The following is a 21,336-nucleotide window of genomic DNA, read 5'->3' on the forward strand; positions in this document are numbered from 1 at the left end:
GCAGCCACCGTCCCCGGTAAGCAATAATACGCATGGATTGTAAGAAGCAGTGACCAAATTAGTGAATGGCACAAACGGACTATCACTAATTGAACTAATGTTGCATTGTATATGATTTAAGAGTACAACATCTACACATTCTATCTCCTCATATGTTTCCCCTTATTATCACCAGTAATTGTATTATTACATGAGATCTTTATGATGTTACATCATCATCTTCTCATTCAGGTTCCTACAATATCGGATCCTCTCAGTGGAGATCTTCTATATAAGAGAATTTTCCCGATTGACCCCTCAAGGATGCATAGAGACAGGGACAAGATGGCGGAGAGGATATTACACCTCACCCTAGAGATCCTCTTCCAGCTTACTGGAGAGGTGAGAGATTCTGATGACGTCACATTACACCATTCTTATCTATTGGAATAACAGATGGACAGAACTGGAGAGGGGAGGACTCTGGAAATGTCTGTAGAGAGATTTATTAATGTGTCTCTCCATAACTAGGATTATACAGTAGTGAAGAAGACCTCTAGTGAGCGCTGTCAGGCCCCTGTGTCTGAGGGATGGGGAAGACCCCTGAGCCCAATTACGGGGCCTCCACCTCATCCCCTGAAACATGAGGACATCAATGACCAGAAGATCTTAGAACTCACCTACAAGATGATTGAGCTGCTGACTGGAGAGGTGACACTGCTGGGAATACTGGGACATTGTATAATAACACTATGAAGGGATCAGGGGATGATGGTATCATTGTATGTGTCAGGTTCCAATAAGGTGTCAGGATGTCACCATCTATCTCTCCATGGAGGAATGGGAGTATTTAGAAGGACACAAAGATCTATACAAGGACGTCATGATGGAGGATCCCAAGCTCCTCACATCATCAGGTAATGGACAGAACTAAGTACAAACGTCCTATAAATTATCTGTATGTAAAAAATTAATTCGGTCCCTGTGTTTCCTCCAGTACTATCCAGTAAGAGGACAACACCAGAGAGATGTCCCCGTCCTCTTCTTCCACAGGACTATAAACAGGAAGATCCCAATGTTCCTCAGGATCATCAGGTAGATGGAGAGAAGGTGTCATGAGATCTCCCCTATGATGTGTAGACGGCTGTGAAGGTCTTGTGCTCAGTCTTGTTTTATCCACCAGTATTATATGTTTTATACTTGTGTAATGAGAACGGTGGAGATGGCAGGATTAGAGCTGTTCATAGATGTGACTTCTCCTTCTGTCTGTGACTTGTACAATATTTGTTTCAGGGTGAAGATCTGACCCATATTAATACTACAGAGACATATGTGAAGGGAGATGAGTGGTGTAAAGAGGAGATTCCTACATATGGCCACACAGGTGAGTAGTAACCACTAAATGCAGAGATGTCACAGATTCTTTTCTGTCACTGGATGTGGCTGCTCTATCTTCAGTGTAGTACCACCATATTACAATCAAACAGTCACCGTTCTCCTGCTAAACACAAACTGTCCCGATTACTTTGGTCATTGAAAGTTCTTTTGTTGAAGTGAGACCTATCTCAACAAGAGCTTACAGCCCGGAGAATGCACCCTACTAGCTGGAATTAGAAGATGCTGACCCTTACCTTCCCAGATCTCTAAACTGCAAAGCCCAATGACAGCGTAAGTAGAATGTGCTGACAACATAGAAAATCATGTGCAGAAAAGTATAATCTGTACGGCGGGCCTTGCTTTTATGACGAGACACCAGTCCAAGTCCTTTTATTTATATGCTCAAATATAGATACATAATTTTATTTAAATGCATCCCTGACACCCCCTCATTCAGAGTAGAGAGTAAAGAAGATAAAACCCTTCAATCAATAATTGTTGCCCGGATTTCCACAACTCTTTGCTTTTACTTATCACAGCTATTAATTTATTTCAACGTGTAACTTGGTGTAACGTATTGTTAGTAGTTATCCAGTTCTTAAAAATAATTCCCCTTGTAGATCACGACCGTGAAGTAATTAGATCCTTAGTAGAACAAACCATCTTGACTCCTATTACAAAAATGAAATGACAAAAAAGATAACTGGTTCCCAAAATTCCCTAATTTCCCAGGAATCTGAATCCATATGAGATGGCTCTACCGTCTCAGAGTTACACTTGAGACATTTAGAATTTTTATTTTTTAACCCCTTAAGAACCAGGGGTATTTCCGTTTTTGCATTTCCATTTTTTTCTCCCCTTCTTCCCATGGTCACAACTTTTTTATTTCTTGGTCAAAATGGCCATGTGAGGGCTTGCTTTTTGCGGGAAGAGTTGTATTTTTGAATAAGGTTTTACTAGGTTCACTAAATGCTAAAACTGACCTGCCATGATGATTCTCCAGGTCATTGAGTTCTTGGACACCAGACATGTTTAGATTCTTTTTTTATCTAAGTGGTCAAAAAAAAAAATCCAAACATTGTTAAAAAAGAGTCACATTTTCTGGTTCTCATAGCGTCTCCATTTTATTTTTAAAAACTTTTTTTTTTTTAACTTTTGTCATGCTTCAAAAGTCTCCACGGGAGACAAGAAGATGCCATAACTTGATCGGCGCTGCTACATACAGGCCGTGATCAGATCACCTGTATGTAGTAGAATTACACACTTGCTATGAGTGCTGACCACCAGGCGCCGCTCATAGCAATCCGGCAGTGACAACCATAGAGGTCTCACGGAGACCTCTGGTTGTCAAGCCGGCCCATCGGTGACCCATAATCATGTGACACAGGCACCGATGGGATGAGGTAATGACGCGCTTCATGTGCGTGCATGCTAAATGCCGCTGTTAGAGTTTGACAGCGGCATTTAACATATTAACAGCCGCGTGTGGATCGCGATTCTACCTGCTGCTGTTAGGAGCACATGTCAGCTGATCAGATCAGCTGTCATATGCCAGAAAAGGTGCGGGCTCATCGCCAGAGCCCACCCCAAATGGTGGAAGGCATCCAATGACGGACCATGTCTGTCATTGGACGTTAAGGGGTTATTCAGTATTTTTTATTGAAAGTTTTTGTATATGAATATTACAATTCCAAAATTACCCCCACAAGTCTCTGATCCTTCCCACCCCAACAAAATACAGCAAGTTATATTTAAGTACAACATACCCAGTAAAGTGGATTTCACAGTTCAGTAAAGGATAGGAATGCTGTAATGGCAGCTAATATACCATTTGTCAGAATGTATAATGAATTTCGGCATTTTCCAATATAGTATAAATAACATCGATATATCATGCCCAATCAGTGCTTCTGGAGGCATGCCACCCGTAAGTTAGGCAGGCTCTCATTGCTTCAGAAATGCCAAATGTGGATGCAATATGTGGTTTAGGTACACTGTGGGGCTCAGAAGTGAGGGGTGCATTTGAATTTGGGAGCGCAGAATTTGCTGAATTTCTTTTGGCGGGCAAGGAGCCATTTTGCTTTCCCAGAGCCTTTGTGTGCTACCAGTAACGTGGAAGCCCCTATATTTCCATTAACAGATGATGGACCTGAGTGGGGATTTGCTTTTTTTGTGGATTTAGTGGAAGCTTTTATTGGGAACATTTTACATAATGTTTGGGATCACATTTATCCAGCACTCTGCGCTAAGTCCTTTGGGGTTTCCATCTAAATATCTGAGTGACGTGATTCAGATGAAACCCCCGAGGTATTAATTCATTGTAAAGAGGCAGCAGAGTTACTCTGGACGCCATATGGCCTCTGTTCAGCATTGTCCTTCTTTTCAGAAGTGCACAAAACTGTGGCCGACGGCACTTTTATGCAATCTTAAAAAGACAGACACCGCCGGATCAGACGGCGTCCACAGTGCCTCCATCTGCCTCTTTATGGGGAATCTTCTGCCAAGGGTTCCATCTGATTTTGGTATTTCAGAGATTTACACGGAAACCCCGGTGTAAGCGCTCAGCGCAGAGCGTAGGATAAATGTGCGCCGAGCCTTACTGCGATCTTTGGGAGGCAGAATGGAAACATGAACAGCATGTGAAGAATTGGTTTTATTTATTTTTTACGCCGTTCCTCCTGCGGTATAAGGCTGCTTTATTTTTCAGGTCGGTGCGACAGCTATAACAGATATATATTGGGTTTTTATGTTTGGCTGCTGTCACACATTAAGACGCTTTTTATTGCAAAAATTAGTTTTTGCATCACCACATTTTGAGAGCTATAGTTTTTCCATATTATGGCCCACAGAGTCATGTGATGTCTTGTTTTTTGCGAGTACCATTTTTGGGCACATGACATTTTTTGATTGCTTTCTATTCCAATTTTTGGGAGACAGAATGAACAAAAACATCAATTAAGGAATTTCTTCTTTGGGGCGGGGGGAGGCTTTATGCCGTTCCATGTGTGGTAAAATTGATAAGGCAGTTTTATTCTTCAGGTCAGTACGATTACAGCGACACCTCATTTATATTGTTTTTTTTTTTGTTTTTGCACTATTTGTGTAATAAAAACTTTTATAGAAAAAAAATAATTATTTTTACATCGCTTTATTCTGAGAGCTATAACTTTTTTAATTTTCCGCTGATGGAGCTGTATGGTGGCTTTTTTTTTCAGGACAAGATGACGTTTTCAACGGTACCATGGTTATTTATATCCCTCTTTTTTATCTCGTTTTATTCCACTTTTCGGCAGTATGATGATAAAGTATTGTTTTTTTATTTGTAGTGGGACAGTTTTATAGGTTGGGTCGCTGCAGACACGCTCTTGGCACCTAGTGCCGGGTATGAGCTGTCAGAATAAGCTGACACCTGGCGGCGATCGCCCGCACACCCACTATGTGCACGGGCGATTGTGCAGACGTAATGATCCATCCCTGGTCAAATAGGCCCAGGGCACATGAACAAATTATTGCTTCTGATGTCAGAAAGGGGTTAATACCTAAATATTTGAATTCAGAAACTACTTGTAAGCCAGAACCTGAATATGAAGGTAGGTTATCATAATTATCTAATGGGAGTAAGGCTACGTTCACACTAGCGTTTTTTTCAATACGTCGCAATGCGTCGTTTATGGGAAAAAAACGCATCCTGCAAAGTTGTCTGCAGGATGCGTTTTTGCCCCATAGACTAACATTAGCGACGCATTGACACACGTCGCAACCGTCGTGCGACGGTTGCGCCGTGTTGTGGCGGACCGCCGGGAGCAAAAAACGTTACATGTAACGTTTTTTGCTGCCAACGGTCCGCCATTTCCGACCGCGCATGCGCGGCCGGAACTCCGCACCCACCTCCCCGCACCTCACAATGGGGCAGTGGATGCGCTGGAAAAATGCATCCGCTGCCCCCGTTGTGCGGCACATTCACTGCTAGCGTCGGTACCTCGGCCTGACGCACTGCGACGGGCCGAGTCCGACGCTAGTGTGAAAGTAGCCTAAGACTGATTTGTTCCAGTTGATCTTTTAACCCAAATATTTCCCAAATCTTTCGATAACCTTCATCGTCACTGGTAATGTATTAGAAGTCTCTGCCAAGAACAACAAAGTGTCGTCAGCATAGAGGGCCACCTTCTCTTCTATTGCTTCTCTGCGGAATCCTACCCTGTCCGAATGTTTCCTGATAATTTCGGCAACAGGTTCAATACACAGGTCAACAAAAAAATTTTTTTTTTCTGGTGTCCAAAATATTTTAATGAATTTGGGGTATTTTTGGGGTGCTGATTCTGAATATGCTATCAGTTTTGCCAGATTGGCTCAAGTTTTTGAGATTTTTGGTATCTTATTTATAGCACTTGTTGGTAAATGCGACGCATCATCTCATTAATTTCTTTGTATTAGTACTTGAACTGAGCAGTTCTCAATATAGTTTTGTGTTAATTAGTGTTCTAAAAGTTTGTTCATAGCTTGATTTTTGCACTAACTTTATGTTGTTGTCTGTTTTCCAGTGAAAAGCATGAACTCATCAAGAAGAAGTTGTCTTAACGATCCAGACTCATTCTGTTACATTTGTGGTGAATACACACTGCCAATACACACTTCATCATCATCAGGTGGGGGAAGGTCAGGTAACATGGTAAACACAGGTACAGGCACATCTTCACAATGAGGGACAGGCCTTCTTGCAGATTCCATGTTAGGTTACTCCCATTTTCGTTTCTTATGCTTATTGAATCCTTGCACTTGCACTGCACAGAAATAACAGTCATCATGATGATTTTTTTGCTCTCTCCACACCATTGGAACACCAAATTTGAAGCTTTTTCTTTGTCCTTTGCTCCATTTTCGTAATAATTCGATACATGCTTTGCACACTATGTGTGGTGCCCAAAACTTGTCTTGGTCCCCAAGCATAACCCCAAAATAGGCAAAATACACTTTTTTTACGAAGTCTGTTATGTTTCTTCTATGTTTTGGCAGTGTGTATTCACCACAAATGTAACAGAATGAGTCTGGATCGTTAAGACAACTTCTTCTTGATGAGTTCATGCTTTTCACTGGAAAACAGACAACAACATAAAGTTAGTGCAAAAATCAAGCTATGAACAAACTTTTAGAACACTAATTAACACAAAACTATATTGAGAACTGCTCAGTTCAAGTACTAATCCAAAGAAATTAATGAGATGATGCGTCGCATTTACCAACAAGTGCTATAAATAAGATACCAAAAATCTCAAAAACTTGAGCCAATCTGGCAAAACTGATGACATATTCAGAATCAGCACCCCAAAGTTACCCTAAATTCGATGAAATATCTTTGGCACCAAAAATGCTGTTGACCAGTGTATGGATTATTTAATATATCCTATCTTATGCATAAAAGCCCGGGAAGGCATAGCCTGTGAATAACGATAAATTGGATCATTCTCTCATGTGACGTAGAAAAGAACTTTAGCAGAATTTACAATTAGGTCTCATTGTTTAAGGTGAATCCAAGATCTGATTCCTAGAATTTATTTTCTTCTGAAAGTCAATTAATCAAATGTTTTATAGGGAACTAATTCTGCCTTTACAGATTTCATTTAACAGTAAATAATCCATGACAGGATATTTTTATTCAGTCGCCATGACAGCACAACGAGAGAGGGGATCCGCCCTTCAGGGACAGGAAACCTCAGACATAAAAAGGGCGGCACCTCACTCCCCCGCCAGTTGGTTTCCTGTCCCTGACAGCGGAACCTCTTCAGACAGACCTTGGGAAGAAGGTTGAAGAAAAGAAGCTATCCCACTCCTGACAGGCCGATACAGGTAGCGGGGGTCACCTGCCTCGGTCTGGTCAGGAGGTTGGTAGCACCACACGGCAGGGGGACTGTTGGTGTAGGTGGCAGCAGGAGGAAGCAACCCAAGGGAAGGGGTTAGCTTCTTGGGTGTCCGCGTTGTCATACCTGGTAAGTAGGCCGTGGAACCATGTTTGTGGGGCCTCTGGGGCCTGTACAACCGCTGCCACTGTCTGCGCGTCTGCCCTCAGCGCCGCAGCTGTGACCGGAAGGGGCGTGTCCGGATGACGCGGCGAGCGGCGCGGGGTGATGACGCGGCCGCGCATGCGCGGTAGCGCTTTTTCTCCGGCTAATGGCGGCGCCCAGGGGCGGAAGGGGGATTGTGGCCGCAGGGAGTCCGGCGCTCAGCATGGGGGCGCGGCTCACAGTGTACCGATTAACGACACCTGGAGGAAGCCCTGCTGACCCCCATCCGGGGGTGGTACCGAGGGGGATGATTTAAGACCTGCACAGACGCCTCTGCATGTTCCTGTCCTGTTTCCTACATGGAGTCACCGGAGGGAACTCCGCAGCTGTGCGGTGAACAGCAGCAACCACTGGAGCAGCCACAGACAGGGAAATCTCTGAGAAGCTCCCAGCGGCGTTCTAGTGGCAGTAGTCGCGCTGGTGGAGCTAAAGCTGCTCAGAAATCTACCAAATCCTCAGGCCGTAAGGATTCTCCGGCTAGAGAGGACCCCCGATCACGGTACCATTTGTTGCAAGGATGGGTAAGTGAGCTACGTGAAAGTACGCTTTTTTGATTGCTGTCCCTCCTTGTATTCCCTCTCTCCTTATCCAGGGGAGAAAAAGTACTTCCAAAGCCAAGCATAGGGAGTGTGCCGTATGTACAGAGCCACTTCCAGATGGGCATAAAAAGAAGCTGTGCAGATCCTGCATACAGCGCTTAATCGAGGAGGAGGCCCCTGACCTGACATCTACCCTTAGGGACATGGTTAAACAGGAGGTCAGGGATTCCTTAAAATCCAGTTCTCACAGGACAAGGTCCCAAAAGAGGATAGAAGTCCCATCCCCAGTTTCAGATGTGGATTCAGATGGGGTGAGCTCGGATTCTCATCCATCATCTTCATCTTCAGAGGACGTAGAATCTAGTCGAGCATGTCTGTCACTAGACAGGATTAATCACCTAGTGAAGGCTGTCAACAACACTATGGGGATTGAAGAGACCCAGTCAGAATTCTCCATTCAGGACATTATGTTCAAGGGCATAGACCGTAAATCTCGAAGGGTTTTTCCTATAGTGGAAAAAATCAAGTCACTGATTACGAAGGAATGGAAGAAGCCCAAAAGGAAGGGGTCACTGCCACCAGCATTTAAAAGAAGGTATCCGTTCGAGGAAGAGGCTTCAGCTTCTTGGGACAAGGTCCCGAAGTTGGATGCAGCGGTGGCCAAGGTGTGCAAAAAGTCTTCTCTTCCATTTGAGGATCTAGGTAACCTAAAGGACCCGCTTGATAGAAAAGCTGATGTGTTCCTTAAAGGGGCTTGGGAGACTTCTGCGGGATCCTTGAGACCAGCAATTGGGGCCACTTGCACAGCTCGGTCCTTGATGGTGTGGCTAGGCCACCTGGAAGACCAACTCAAGGATAAAGTTCCTAGAAATGAAATCCTATCCTCTATGCCCATGATCCAAGATGCTGCAGCCTTCCTTTCAGATGCGTCAGCAGATTCAGTTAGGCTGGCCGCAAGATCCTCAGCCTTATCCAACGCAGCCCGCAGAGCACTTTGGATAAAATGTTGGCCAGGTAATTTACAGGCCAGATCAAAACTATGTGGCATCCTCTGTGAAGGGGTTCATTTGTTTGGTCCGGTACTAGATGAGCTGCTTGAGAAGGCAGGTGATTCTAAGAAGTGGTTCCCTCTATTGAGAAAACCCTTTTATAGGCGTGATGACAACAGAGGATGGATAGAGAGCCAAATAGAGATTCGTCCAGATATAACAGCAGCAGAAGAAGAGGTAGGGGATATATGTTTAACTCCCCTCGGGACTCTAAGAAGCCTCAATGACTGGCGGTCCAGGTGGGCGGTAGGCTTTTAGCCTTCTACCCAGCCTGGTTGAGGATCACCAATAGTCCGTGGATTCTCAGTATCATTAAAGAAGGTTTAAAGTTCCAGTTTCATCATATCCCTCAGGACAAATTTAAATTAACTCCTATCCGTTCTTCTCCTGCAGAACAGTTGGCATTGGAGTCAGAGGTTCAAGATCTCCAACAAAAGGGAGTTCTTATTAGAGTACCCACGGAAGAACGAGGTATGGGGTTTTATTCCCCTTTATTTCTGGTAAAGAAGCCAGATGGGTCATATCGTACCATCATCAATCTGAAAGGCCTGAATGAATTCTTGCTGATCCCATTCTTTAAAATGGAATCTGTGAAAAGGCAATAAAGCTTCTTTTTCACAATTGCTTCATGGTTGTCTTAGATCTGAAAGACGCCTATTACCATGTCCCGATACATGTAAATCATCAGCGCTTTCTCAGGGTGGCGGTTTCTCTTGCCGGCACAGTAGAGCACTTTCAATATCGGGCACTCCCCTTTGGTGTTGCGGTCGCACCACGGGTTTTCACTAAGATTATGGTAGAGGTTATGGCACACCTTCATGAGCAAAACATACTAATAATTCCCTACCTGGATGATTTATTGATTGTTGGGCGTTCAGAGTCACACTGTAAAGAGCAGTTGGAGAAGGTGATGGCAGCATTACATAACTTAGGATGGATTATCAATCTCAAAAAATCGCGTCTTCAGCCCTTAACATCACAGCATTTCTTGGGTCTTATTGTAGATTCGGGTCAGCAGGAATGTCGCCTGCCGGACTCAAAGGTTGATAGTATTCATCGTCTGGCCTCCAGAGCTATTAATAATCCCGTTATCTCCTTAAGAGGTGCAATGTCACTTTTGGGTTCTCTTACTTCTTGTTTTCCGGCGGTGCTGTGGGCACAGTTTCACTCCAGGTCTCTGCAATGGGATGTTCTACATAATTTTCGTCGGCTGGGCGCTAACCTTGATAGAGAAAATTTTTTATCTATGGAGGCCACTAATTCACTAATTTGGTGGACACACATTCCGAATCTGCGTAGAGGGGTACCCTGGACAAATCAAATAACGCGAGTAATAACAACTGATGCTAGCCCCACGGGTTGGGGGGCACACTGGGAAGATGATTGCATTCAGGGGCTGTGGTCCCAGTCTGAGCGAGACACGCCTTCCAATCTAAAAGAATTGTTGGCGGTAGAGCGTGCTTTGAATGGATTCCTTATACCTCTGCAGGGTAGACATGTCAGACTACTCTCTGACAACCAGGTGACCGTTGCTTATATTAACCACCAAGGAGGTACGCGGTCTAGGTCATTAATGAACGTTACAAATCGTATTTTTCAGATGGCCGAAAATCACCTACTCTCCCTTACGGCCCTTCATATAAAGGGAAAGCTAAATACCATGGCCGATTATTTAAGCCGCAACGAGCTCAAACAAGGGGACTGGTCTCTAAAACCGGCTGTCTTCAATCAGATCGTACGTTTATGGGGATGTCCAGAAATAGATCTTTTTGCCAGTCGAGGAAACAGGAAACTACATCAATTTTGTTCCCTAAATCCGGAGGACAACCCGTTTGCAGTCGACACTCTTCTAATCTCCTGGAACTTCAGTCTCGCCTATGCCTTTCCCCCTCTAAATCTGATTCCTATAGTTCTGAGGAAAATTCGGGAAGACCGGGCCCGAGTGATATTAATAGCCCCGTTCTGGCCCAGAAGGTCGTGGTTCCCATGGCTAAGAAGCATGTCCATTTCCCAGCCATGGATCCTCCCAGAAATACCAGACCTCCTTTCCCAGGGTCCAGTCCTGCATCCACGAGTAACCAACTTACACCTGACAGCGTGGAATTTGAGAGGTCACTTCTGAAGGGGAAGGGATTTTCTCAAAATCTTATAAATACACTGCTTAAAAGTAGGAAAACCTCCACGACAAACATTTATGTTAGGGTTTGGAGAAGATTCCTATCGAGTTCAGGGGCACAAATTGATCAAAGACCTGATATTACTCAAATCTTAAAATTTTTACAAAAGGGCCTAGAGTTAGGCTTAGCCACCAGCACCCTTAGAGTTCAGGTTTCAGCTCTAGGGGCGCTATATAATTCTAACTTAGCCAGTAATCACTGGATAACAAGGTTTTTCAAGGCGGTTACCAGATCCAGGCCGGTTATTAAACAAAAAATAGTCCTATGGGACCTAAATCTTATGCTCTCAGCTCTAACGCAAGCCCTGTTCGAGCCTATTGACTCTGCTCCAATCAAGATCCTGTCGGTCAAAACGGCCCTCTTAGTTGCCCTCACATCCGCGAGAAGGGTTAGTGATCTACAGGCATTGTCCAGACAACATCCATACATGCAGTTTAGGGAAGATAGAGTGGTTATGAGACCTGACCCTCTTTATCTTCCAAAGGTTGCTTCAAAATTTCATAGATCCCAAGAAGTGGTCCTACCTTCATTTTGTTCTAATCCCTCTAACGATAAGGAACAGAGATTTCATTGTTTGGACGTACGAAGGTGTCTTCTCAAATACATTTCAGTAACAGACACCTGGAAAAAAGATCACTCCTTATTTTTATCCTACCAGGGAGTTAGAAAGGGGCTTAGGGTATTAAAAAATACACTAGCCAGATGGATTAGGGAGGCGATATCTCTTGCTTATACCGCAGGTGGCGTGGAAATTCCAGAAGGTATAAAGGCTCACTCCACTCGTGCGGTAGCCACATCCTGGGCTGAGAGAGCAGAGGTATCGATTGAGGACATTTGTAAGGCGGCCACATGGTCTTCTCCATCTACCTTTCTTAGACACTATAGATTAGATCTAGGTGGCTCCTCCGACCTCACGTTTGGGAGAAGGGTGCTGGAGGCAGTGGTCCCTCCCTAGTCACTTTTTCACTTCTCTGAAAGTCTCTCGTTGTGCTGTCATGGCGACTGAATAAATACATACGCTACTCACCTGGTAGCAGTGTTTTTTCAGGAGCCATGACAGCACCCTTATATTCCCTACCCTCTTTTGGCTTATTTGGATCAACACTTCCTTTAGTTAATTCCTAAGTTATTCACTGGGTGAATTGTACCATATACAGTTAGGTCCATATATATTTGGACAGAGGCAACATTTTTCTAATTTTGGTTATAGACATGACCGCAATGAATTTTAAACAAAACAATTCAGATGCAGTTGAAGTTCAGACTTTCAGCTTTCATTTGAGGGTATCCACATTAAAATTGGATGAAGGGTTTAGGAGTTTCAGCTCCTTAACATGTGCCACCCTGTTTTTAAAGGGACCAAAAGTAATTGGACAGATTAAATAATTTTAAATAAAATGTTCATTTCTAGTACTTGGTTGAAAGCCCTTTGTTGGCAATGACTGCCTGAAGTCTTGAACTCATGGACATCAAAAGACGCTGTGCTTCCTCCTTTTTGATGCTCTACCAGGCCTTCACTGCGGTGGTTCTCAGTTGCTGTTTGTTTGTGGGCCTTTCTGTCTGAAGTTTAGTCTTTAACAAGTGAAATGCATGCTCAATTGGGTTGAGATCAGGTGACTGACTTGGCCATTCAAGAATATTCCACTTCTTTGCTTTAATAAACTCCTTGGCTGCTTTGCATTTATGTTTTGGGTCATTGTCCATCTGTAGTATGAAACGACGACCAATCAGTTTGGCTGCATTTGGCTGGATCTGAGCACACAGTATGGCTCTGAATACCTCAGAATTCATTCAGCTGCTTCTGTCCTGTGTCACATCATCAATAAACACTAGTGACCCAGTGCCACTGGCAGCCATGCATGCCCGAGCCATCACACTGCCTCCGCTGTGTTTTACAGATGATGTGGTATTCTTTGGATCATGAGTTGTACCACGCCTTCGCTATACTTTTCTCTTTCCTTCATTCTGGTAGAGGTTGATCTTGGTTTCATCTGTCCAAAGAATGTTCTTCCAGAACTGTGCTGGCTTTTTTAGATTTTTTTTTAGCAAAGTCCAGTCTAGCCTTTTTATTCTTGATGCTTATGAGTGGCTTGCACCATGCAGTGAAACCTCTGTATTTACTTTCATGCAGTCTTCTCTTTATGGTAGATTTGGATATTGATACGCCGACCTCCTGGAGAGTGTTGGTCACTTGGTTGGCTGTTGTGAAGGGGTTTTTCTTCGCCATGGAGATTATTCTGCGATCATCCACCACTGTTGTCTTCCGTGGGCGCCCAGGTCTTTTTGCCTTGATGAGTTCACCAGTGCTTTCTTTGTTTCTCAGGATGTACCAAACTGTAGATTGTGCCACTCCTAATATTGTAGCAATTTCTCGGATGGGTTTTTTCTGTTTTCGCAGCTTAAGGATGGCTTGTTTCACCTGCATGGAGAGCTCCTTTGACCGCATGTTTACTTCACAGCAAAACCTTCCAAATGCAAGCAGCACACCTCAAATCAACTCCAGGTCTTTTATTTGCTTAATTGAGAATTACATAACGAAGGGATTGCCCACACCTGTCCATGAAATAGCCTTGGAGTCAATAGTCCAATTACTTTTGGTCCTTTTAAAACCAGGGTAGCACATGTTAAGGAGCTGAAACTCCAAAACCCTTCATCCAATTTTAATGTGGATACCCTCAAATGAAAGCTGAAAGTCTGGACTTCAACTGTATCTGAATTGTTTTGTTTAAAATTCATTGTGGTAATGTCTATAACCAAAATTAGAAAAATGTTGCCTCTGTCCAAATATATATGGACCTAACTGTATTAATATTGTTTATGTGCTACTAACCTAGAAGGTCCTTTCATACTCTGTAAACCAACTGGCGGGGGAGTGAGGTGCCGCCCTTTTTATGTCTGAGGTTTCCTGTCCCTGAAGGGCGGATCCCCTCTCTCGTTGTGCTGTCATGGCTCCTGAAAAAACACTGCTACCAGGTGAGTAGCGTACGTATTTCCCCAAAATGAAAAGTCGGGGTGAAGACTGAATAGAACGTCTTATCTGCAAATAAAGCAAGAAATCTGAATCCTCTAATCCTTCTTGTATAACAAATCTCTCTTCTAATATCTGTGACAATAATTATTCCTTTTTTTTTATCCAAAGTTCAGCCCTGTAAGTAATGGGGGAAATCCGTATTATCCCACAGTGGGAACATGGAGGCTGGGCAGCCCACCCACAAGAGGTTTTTCTTAAATGTCTGACAAAATTTAGTTATAAAAAAAGGACAGCAATTGATACATAAAGGTCTGATTTTTTTTTTTTTTTTTTACCTACAAGAGCCTGAAAGATATTTTCTCTGTTAAGAATTCTACAAATGTCCATTATATAAGAACTTGAACTGGAGCCGTCCATGGTTGAGTCTGAGAGGGCAGAAAATAAAAGTCCCCCTTTTATTAGAAGAGTAAATTAAGTCAACCCTTTTCGGACCAGAGTATTTCTCTATTTTACACTTTTTTAATTATTCCTTGTCTTTTTCCAAGAGCCATAACTGTTTTTTTTCCCTCAACATAGATGTCGTGGCGTTTTTGTTTCTGTGGGACAAGTTGTAGTTTTAAATTACACCATTCAGTTTGCCATAGAATGTGCTGAAAAACAGGGGAAAAAAATCTAAGTGGGAAGAAATTGTGAAAAAATGCAATTCTGCCATTGTTTTTTTTTTTTTTTGTTCGATTTTAAAGGGAACCTGTTACCTCCAAAATCGAAGATGAGCTAAGTCCACCAGCATCAGGGGCTTATCTACAGCATTCTGTAATGCTGTAGATAAACCCCCGATGTAACCTGAAAGATGAGAAAAAGAGGTTAGATTATACTCACCTGGGAGGGCGGTCCAATCCGATGGGCGTCGCGGTCTGGTCCGGGGCCTCCTATCTTCATAGGATGACGTCCTCTTCTTGTCTTCACGCCGCGGCTCCGGCACAGGCGTACTTTGTCTGCCCTGTTGAGGGCAGAGCAAAGTACTGCAGTGCGCAGTTGCCGGGCCTCTCTGACCTTTGCCGACACCTGCGCACTGCAGTACACAAAAATCCCCCAGGATTTGGGTGTAGCAGCTTTGAGGAAAATTTTGGGGTCATTAAAAAGAAGTGATGGTTTTGTCAACTTTGTGTGTGAGGGCATGGATTTCATATTAAAACACAATGCGTTCAAATTTATGGATTCCTGGTTCTTGCAATGCACTGGGACTGCGATGGGGACTCCGGTGGCGCGCACTTTTGCAAACCTTTTTCTGGCTTTGTTGGAGGAGGATTATGTGTTCAATATTAGAAATAATTTTTTGAGGCACATCAGACTTTATGTTCGCTATGTGGACGACATTTTTTCATGATATGGGACGGACCTCGTGAATCATTTGATGATTTTGTCCAGTATCTCAATGAGTCTAATCAAATAAATATGTCGTTCACATCGAGATATGGAGGCCTTGATTTGGATTTTTTAGATGTACAAATTAACATTGTGGATAGTGTGATCGGTACTAGAGTGTTTCGAAAACTGTCTGCTACGAACTCTGTCCTACATTTTGATAGTTTCCATCCGGCTCATGTAAAATGCTCCCTCCCTTATAGCCAATTATTAAGATTGAAGATGATTAATAATACTCAGGAGAGCTGCACTCAGCAGGCAGAAGAGTTGTGTGACAGGTTCCGCTGTAGGGGTTATGCCAATGAAGTTTTGAATGAGGCTAACAATAGGGTTAATCAGGCAAGAGACAATCATGGTTCTACCCACATACCCACAAACGCGATAAAAGATTTGTTTTTTGTTTTAAATTCGTCCCTATGGATGGTATCATACGGTCTGCTATTCGCAGGAATTGGCACATTCTAGAACGTGATAAAGATATTGCGGAGGTGGCAGAAAGGGGTCTCATTATTTCTTAATAGATGCAGCACCACTCTGGGTGACATAATAGTGAAAAAACGGATGGTGAAGAAGGTAATTGGTTAAGTAAAAGTGTTCCTCATGGTAATTTTAAGTGTGGACATTGTCCTTTTTGTAATTACCATAATGTAAGTCAAACACTTTGCATTGGAGGTGTGTCTCATACTGTCAAAGATTTTATCGCGTACAAAACGACCCATGTGGTTTATGTGGTTTTATGTTGTTGTAAGTCCTTCTATATTGGCAAGACCATTCGCCCCCTCTATGTGAGGTTCAGAGAGCATTACAACTTGATCGTTTCAGGCAAGGGGATTCCACGTTTGATCAAACATGTTAGGGAATTCCATGGAAGAAACCCAGAGGTGCTTTCTTTTGCTGGCCTTGAAAAGGGGTCTCGTCCAGTGCAAGGAGGAGATCTGCACAAGCTTCTACTAAAAAGAGAGGCCATCTGGATTATGCACACTCGAGCGCAAGAATCCGCTGGTTTGAATGAGAGATTGGATATGTCCATTTTCCTGTGATAAGCCGGTTTTATTGTGTTTTTGTATTGTTTTCATTTGTTTTCCAAATGCATTTTAATTATGTATAGCTGCTGCAAATGTGTTCAAGCATCGGGTGTGGGGTTTAGCTGCCTCCCTCTGTTAAGAGGTGATGTCAGTCTCACTTACCTGTGTGACTAGTAGAAGCGACACTGCAGCGCGAAATGGCTGTTGTCCATTTCACTCCTGCACCCATCATGCCGATGTTTTAAAGTATTGGAATAAAGAAGTTTTTTTAACCGGTGAGTGCCATCCATTCCTTTCAATTTTTGTATCCATTGTGGCTATTTTCTTTGGAGTGGCACCCCGGCTCACGGAGCACTTACTGCTGTATACATGCTTGCAGCATCAGTTCATGCAATTACCTGTGCACTGAGTGGGCTTCCTCGCTGTGTGATTAACACTTTGTTGGAGCACTGCAGTACTTTGCTCTGCCCTCAACAGGGCAGAAAAAGTACGCCGGAGCCACAGCATGAATACAAGAAGAGGACGTCATCGTAAGAAGATGGGAGGCCCCAGACGGGACCGCATCGCCCATCGGACCGGACCGCTGGGTGAGTATAATCTAACCTCTTTTTCTCATCTTTCAGGATACATCGGGGGCTTATCTACAGCATTCCAGATAAGCCCCTGATGCTGGTGGGCTTAGCTCATCTGCGATTTTGGGGGTGACAGGTTCTCTTTAAGTGATGAAACAAAAATTCTGCATTGCAAAAAAAAAATGTTCTCCTTTGTGTTGGCATTTTCCAAGACGCATTTAAGGTAAGTTTTTATTGGTTTCATTTTGGCCTACATAACATTTTTTGCAGTTGTATTATTCCAGTGTCTGGGAGGCAGACCGAACATCATCCTCTACTTGTTCATGGTCTGAGGTCTAAAGTTTGATTGTCAACTGGTTTAGTCTTCGTAAATAATTGCATTTTTTTAAATAACGTGCAATTTTTATATGTATTTTAGAAATGTTATACACATATATTTTTTAAGGATATTTTATTAAAAAATAATTTTTATTATCGGCAGATAATTGTACCAGGAGATCACAGGGACAAGTGACGTCTGTAATTTCTAAATCAGATGACCTTGTTCTCACACAAGATATAATTGAAGTGAATATTATTACTCCAGATGTTCCATTATCCCTTGACAGCAAAGATCTATCATCTGATCCTTTTAAACAGGTTCTAACTTGTAACTCATCACCGACTATTAAGAAAAATAAAACTTACAAAAGAGACTTTGAAAATCGAACTGATCTTAAAGCAAAAAAGCCATTTTCAAGTGCAAAATCTAGAAAACGTTTTTCCCTCAAAATGTCTTTTGCTACTCAGAAACAAATTGCCACAAAGGAAAAAAGATTTTCTTGTGCAGAGTGTGGGAAATATTTTAACCACAAATCAGAGCTTGTTAGACATGAGAGAGTTCACACAGGGGAGAAGCCATATTCATGTTCAGTATGTGGGAAACGTTATACAACTAAATCATATCTTGTTATACACCAAAAATCACACACAGGAGAGAAGGCCTTTTCTTATTCAGAATGTGGGAAATGTTTTAATTTAAAATTAGCTTTAGTTATCCATCAAAAAATTCACACAGGGGAGAAGCCATATTCATGTTCGGAATGTGGTAAATGTTTTGCAGATAAATCAAATTTTGTTAGACACCAGAAACTTCACACAGGTGAGAAGCCATATTCATGTTCAGAATGTGGGAAATGTTTTGTAGGGAAATCAAGTTTTGTTAAACACCAGAGAACTCACACACAAGAGAAGCCCTTCTCATGTTCAGAATGTGGGCAGTCTTTTGCAAGGAAATCAAGTTTTGTTAAACACCAGAGAACTCACACAGGAGAGAAGCCTTTCTCGTGTTCAGAATGTGGGAAATGTTTTGTAGGGAAATCAAGTTTTGTTAAACACCAGAGAACTCACACAGGGGAGAAACCTTTTTCATGTTCAGAATGTAGGACAAGTTTTAATAGCAAATCAGGTTTAGTTGTCCATCAGAGAATTCACACAGGGGAGAAACCTTTTTCATGTGCAGAATGTGGAAAATGTTTTGCAGCTAAATCAACTTTTGTTAAACACCAGAGAACTCACACAGGAGAGAAACTTTTTTCATGTTCTGAATGTGGGAAACGTTTTAATCATAAATCATATTTAGTTGTTCATCTGAGAACTCACACAGGGGAGAAGAAATATTCATGTCCAGAATGTGGGAAATATTTTGCAGATAAATCAAGTCTTGTTAGACACCAGAGAATTCACACAGGGGAGAAGCCATATTTATGTTCTGAATGTGGGAAATGTTTTAATCGGAAATCAGATTTAATTATCCATCAGAGAACTCACACAGGTGAGAAACCTTTTTTATGTTCAAAATGTGGGAAATTTTTTTCAGTGAAATCACATCTTGTTAGACACCAGAGAACTCATATTGGAAGAAATCATATATTTTAACAAACTGTACAAGACCGCACATAACAGACAGTCAATGTAATGACAAATAAGTAAATGATAAAGAAACGCAAGTTAGAACTTATATTAGAATCAAAATATGTAGTTCCTTATAGACATCTGTTATCTAACAAGCAATATAACATGAGCATTACATATTTCACATTGTTGCATATTTATATAATCAGGATATGGACAAGAGTATTGCAACCCCCTCCCCACACATCACCCCAAAAATACCCAACGTTTCTTCCTCTTTTTTTCCCCCAATATCAGTGATCTGCCATTCATTACAGTTTATTTAAATCCACAGTCTCCATGCCTGAAGAAATGTATTTAATGTATGTATATTACAGTAATAAACATGTTAATGTTGTAAGTTACTATTCACAATTACGATACATTCCTTCTTTGTAGGAACATCTGATGGCATCCAAATATAATAGTTTTTCACCATCATTAGGAACTGATTCCCTTTTCTATTCCACAATACACATACAGTAAGTGTAAAGTCTTCCTTAATTGTCTCAGTAACCTGACCCCCCAAAATGTAAACTTTATAGCATAACATTCGATGGGTTAATCTGACACTTAAGACACTCTGGGTTCCTTTTGTTAGTCATCTTTGACAAAACCTCTGGTGTTAAATAAATCTTATGTACAATGAACAATTAGAAGATTCTAACCTTTTGTCTTTTTGTAAAACAAAGTCTTAGGCCCCAATTCATTAAGACTGATGTTTCATACACCAGTCTTAATGAGGAACGTGCAGCAATAAGATGTACCAGATTCATTAAGAGATGCCACTTAATAAATTTGGTGAATCTTATTAGTAGCTTTCGCCTCATCAGAAATAGTTCTCCAGATAGGGACTGGAATAACAGAGTAATAAACAAGAAGCATTAACACTCCCCAAGACAGGTAGAAAAGGAGACACAGGTAGTGTCTGCAAAGACCGGCAGCTGGGTTAGTTCAGCAGAGAGGTGTAGTCCTGAAGCTTAACAGAGGTGTGTTTGTTGCTGAAAGAGTTTAAAACTGCTTGAGCTGCTACAGCCTGGAATACTGATATTGGAGAGGCTGCTACATTTACTGTGTTTCATTGTGCCTGAAGAAAGGATTGTTTGCTATTCATTTGTACTGGAGAAAGGTTTTTGTCGTTTTGAAGCTGTAAAGATTATGATTAACAATAAACTCTATGCTGTTTTTGATATAAAAAGCTAAACCCCCTACAATTGGTGTTTAAATGTGGGCATGAAGTCGTAAAGAGCACAGGTGATTACAGTTTAAAGACTGAATGTCCTGAATAAAAGGCACCTACAGTCTGAAAGCATGGAAGAGCTTGTTAAGCAACTGATCTAGGCCAATCTGCAGCAGCAGGACTTGCAGCAGCAGCAGCAGGTCCAACAAGAAGCCTACAAACTCCTGATCTAACAGTTGCAAAAACATTTTCAGCAGAAGCAATAGTTTCAGCAGCAGATTGTTCTCTTGGCAGAAACTGTTCAGGTCAAGGAGACAGCACCTCCTGCCAGCCAAAGTGATGGTAACTGTGTGAGGCAAAGGACTCTGGAGGATGATGCCTAGGCTTTCCGGACTGTCCTTGAGAGGGCGACATACAGGGACAAAATGTCCCCAGAGCAATGGACAGAGGTCCTATCTCCAAAGCTTACTGGGGAACCACAGAGCGAATACTGCGACCTTGACCTGCAGGATGTCAAGGAGTACAGCAAGGTGGAGATTATGAAATGTTTGGGTGTAACCCTAGCAGTCAGGGTGCAACGGCTGAACCACTGACACAACCATGAGGACAAGACTCCCAGGCCCAATATGTTCGAACTGTTACACCTAGTACAGAAATGGCTACAGCCTGAAACTTGCTCTAAGGCATAGTTGGTGGAGAGAATGGTGACGCACCAATTTATATACTCATTTCCTAGGTCTGTACAATGCAGTGTTGCCAAGGGGGATTCCTAGAATGCAGATGACTTTGTGAGCCTTGTGGAAAGATATCTTGCTGTTCAGAACTCCCTGGGCAGAAAGTCACTGGAGTACTTGAAGGGTAGCTTTTATCCAAAAGGGGCCTTAATCTTATCTTGGAGGGTGCCCAAAGACCCAGGAGCATATAACACAGAGCCAGAATAAGTGGACGTTGAGTCCGCTGCCACTTGAGGAATGAATCATAAACAATTTAATGGAAAGTGGTTTGTCAACGCATTTCAAAGTCAAATCCAACCCCTTCCTCAGGACAGCAA

General features: G+C 42.4%; 1 protein-coding gene across 2 annotated transcripts in view; it reads left to right on the forward strand.

The window, feature by feature from the left end:
• LOC138663879 (oocyte zinc finger protein XlCOF7.1-like) overlaps positions 1-20,960 on the forward strand; it is a 46,357-nt gene extending 25,397 nt beyond the window's left edge. Inside the window, exons 2-7 of one of the 2 annotated variants that reach the window (XM_069750246.1) lie at positions 232-381; positions 511-690; positions 773-896; positions 977-1,074; positions 1,273-1,363; positions 17,655-20,959. In XM_069750246.1, the coding sequence (XP_069606347.1) occupies positions 304-381; positions 511-690; positions 773-896; positions 977-1,074; positions 1,273-1,363; positions 17,655-19,090 (2,007 nt within the window). In that variant the 5' untranslated portion in view covers positions 232-303 and the 3' untranslated portion in view covers positions 19,091-20,959. Of the gene's footprint in view, positions 1-231; positions 382-510; positions 691-772; positions 897-976; positions 1,075-1,272; positions 1,364-17,654 lie in introns of both variants that reach the window. The other variant, XM_069750245.1, reaches the window with a different exon arrangement.
• Positions 20,961-21,336: the final 376 nt, after the last annotated feature.

Source organism: Ranitomeya imitator, chromosome 2 (genome assembly GCF_032444005.1).
Source record: "Ranitomeya imitator isolate aRanImi1 chromosome 2, aRanImi1.pri, whole genome shotgun sequence".
Lineage (NCBI taxonomy): Eukaryota > Metazoa > Chordata > Amphibia > Anura > Dendrobatidae > Ranitomeya > Ranitomeya imitator.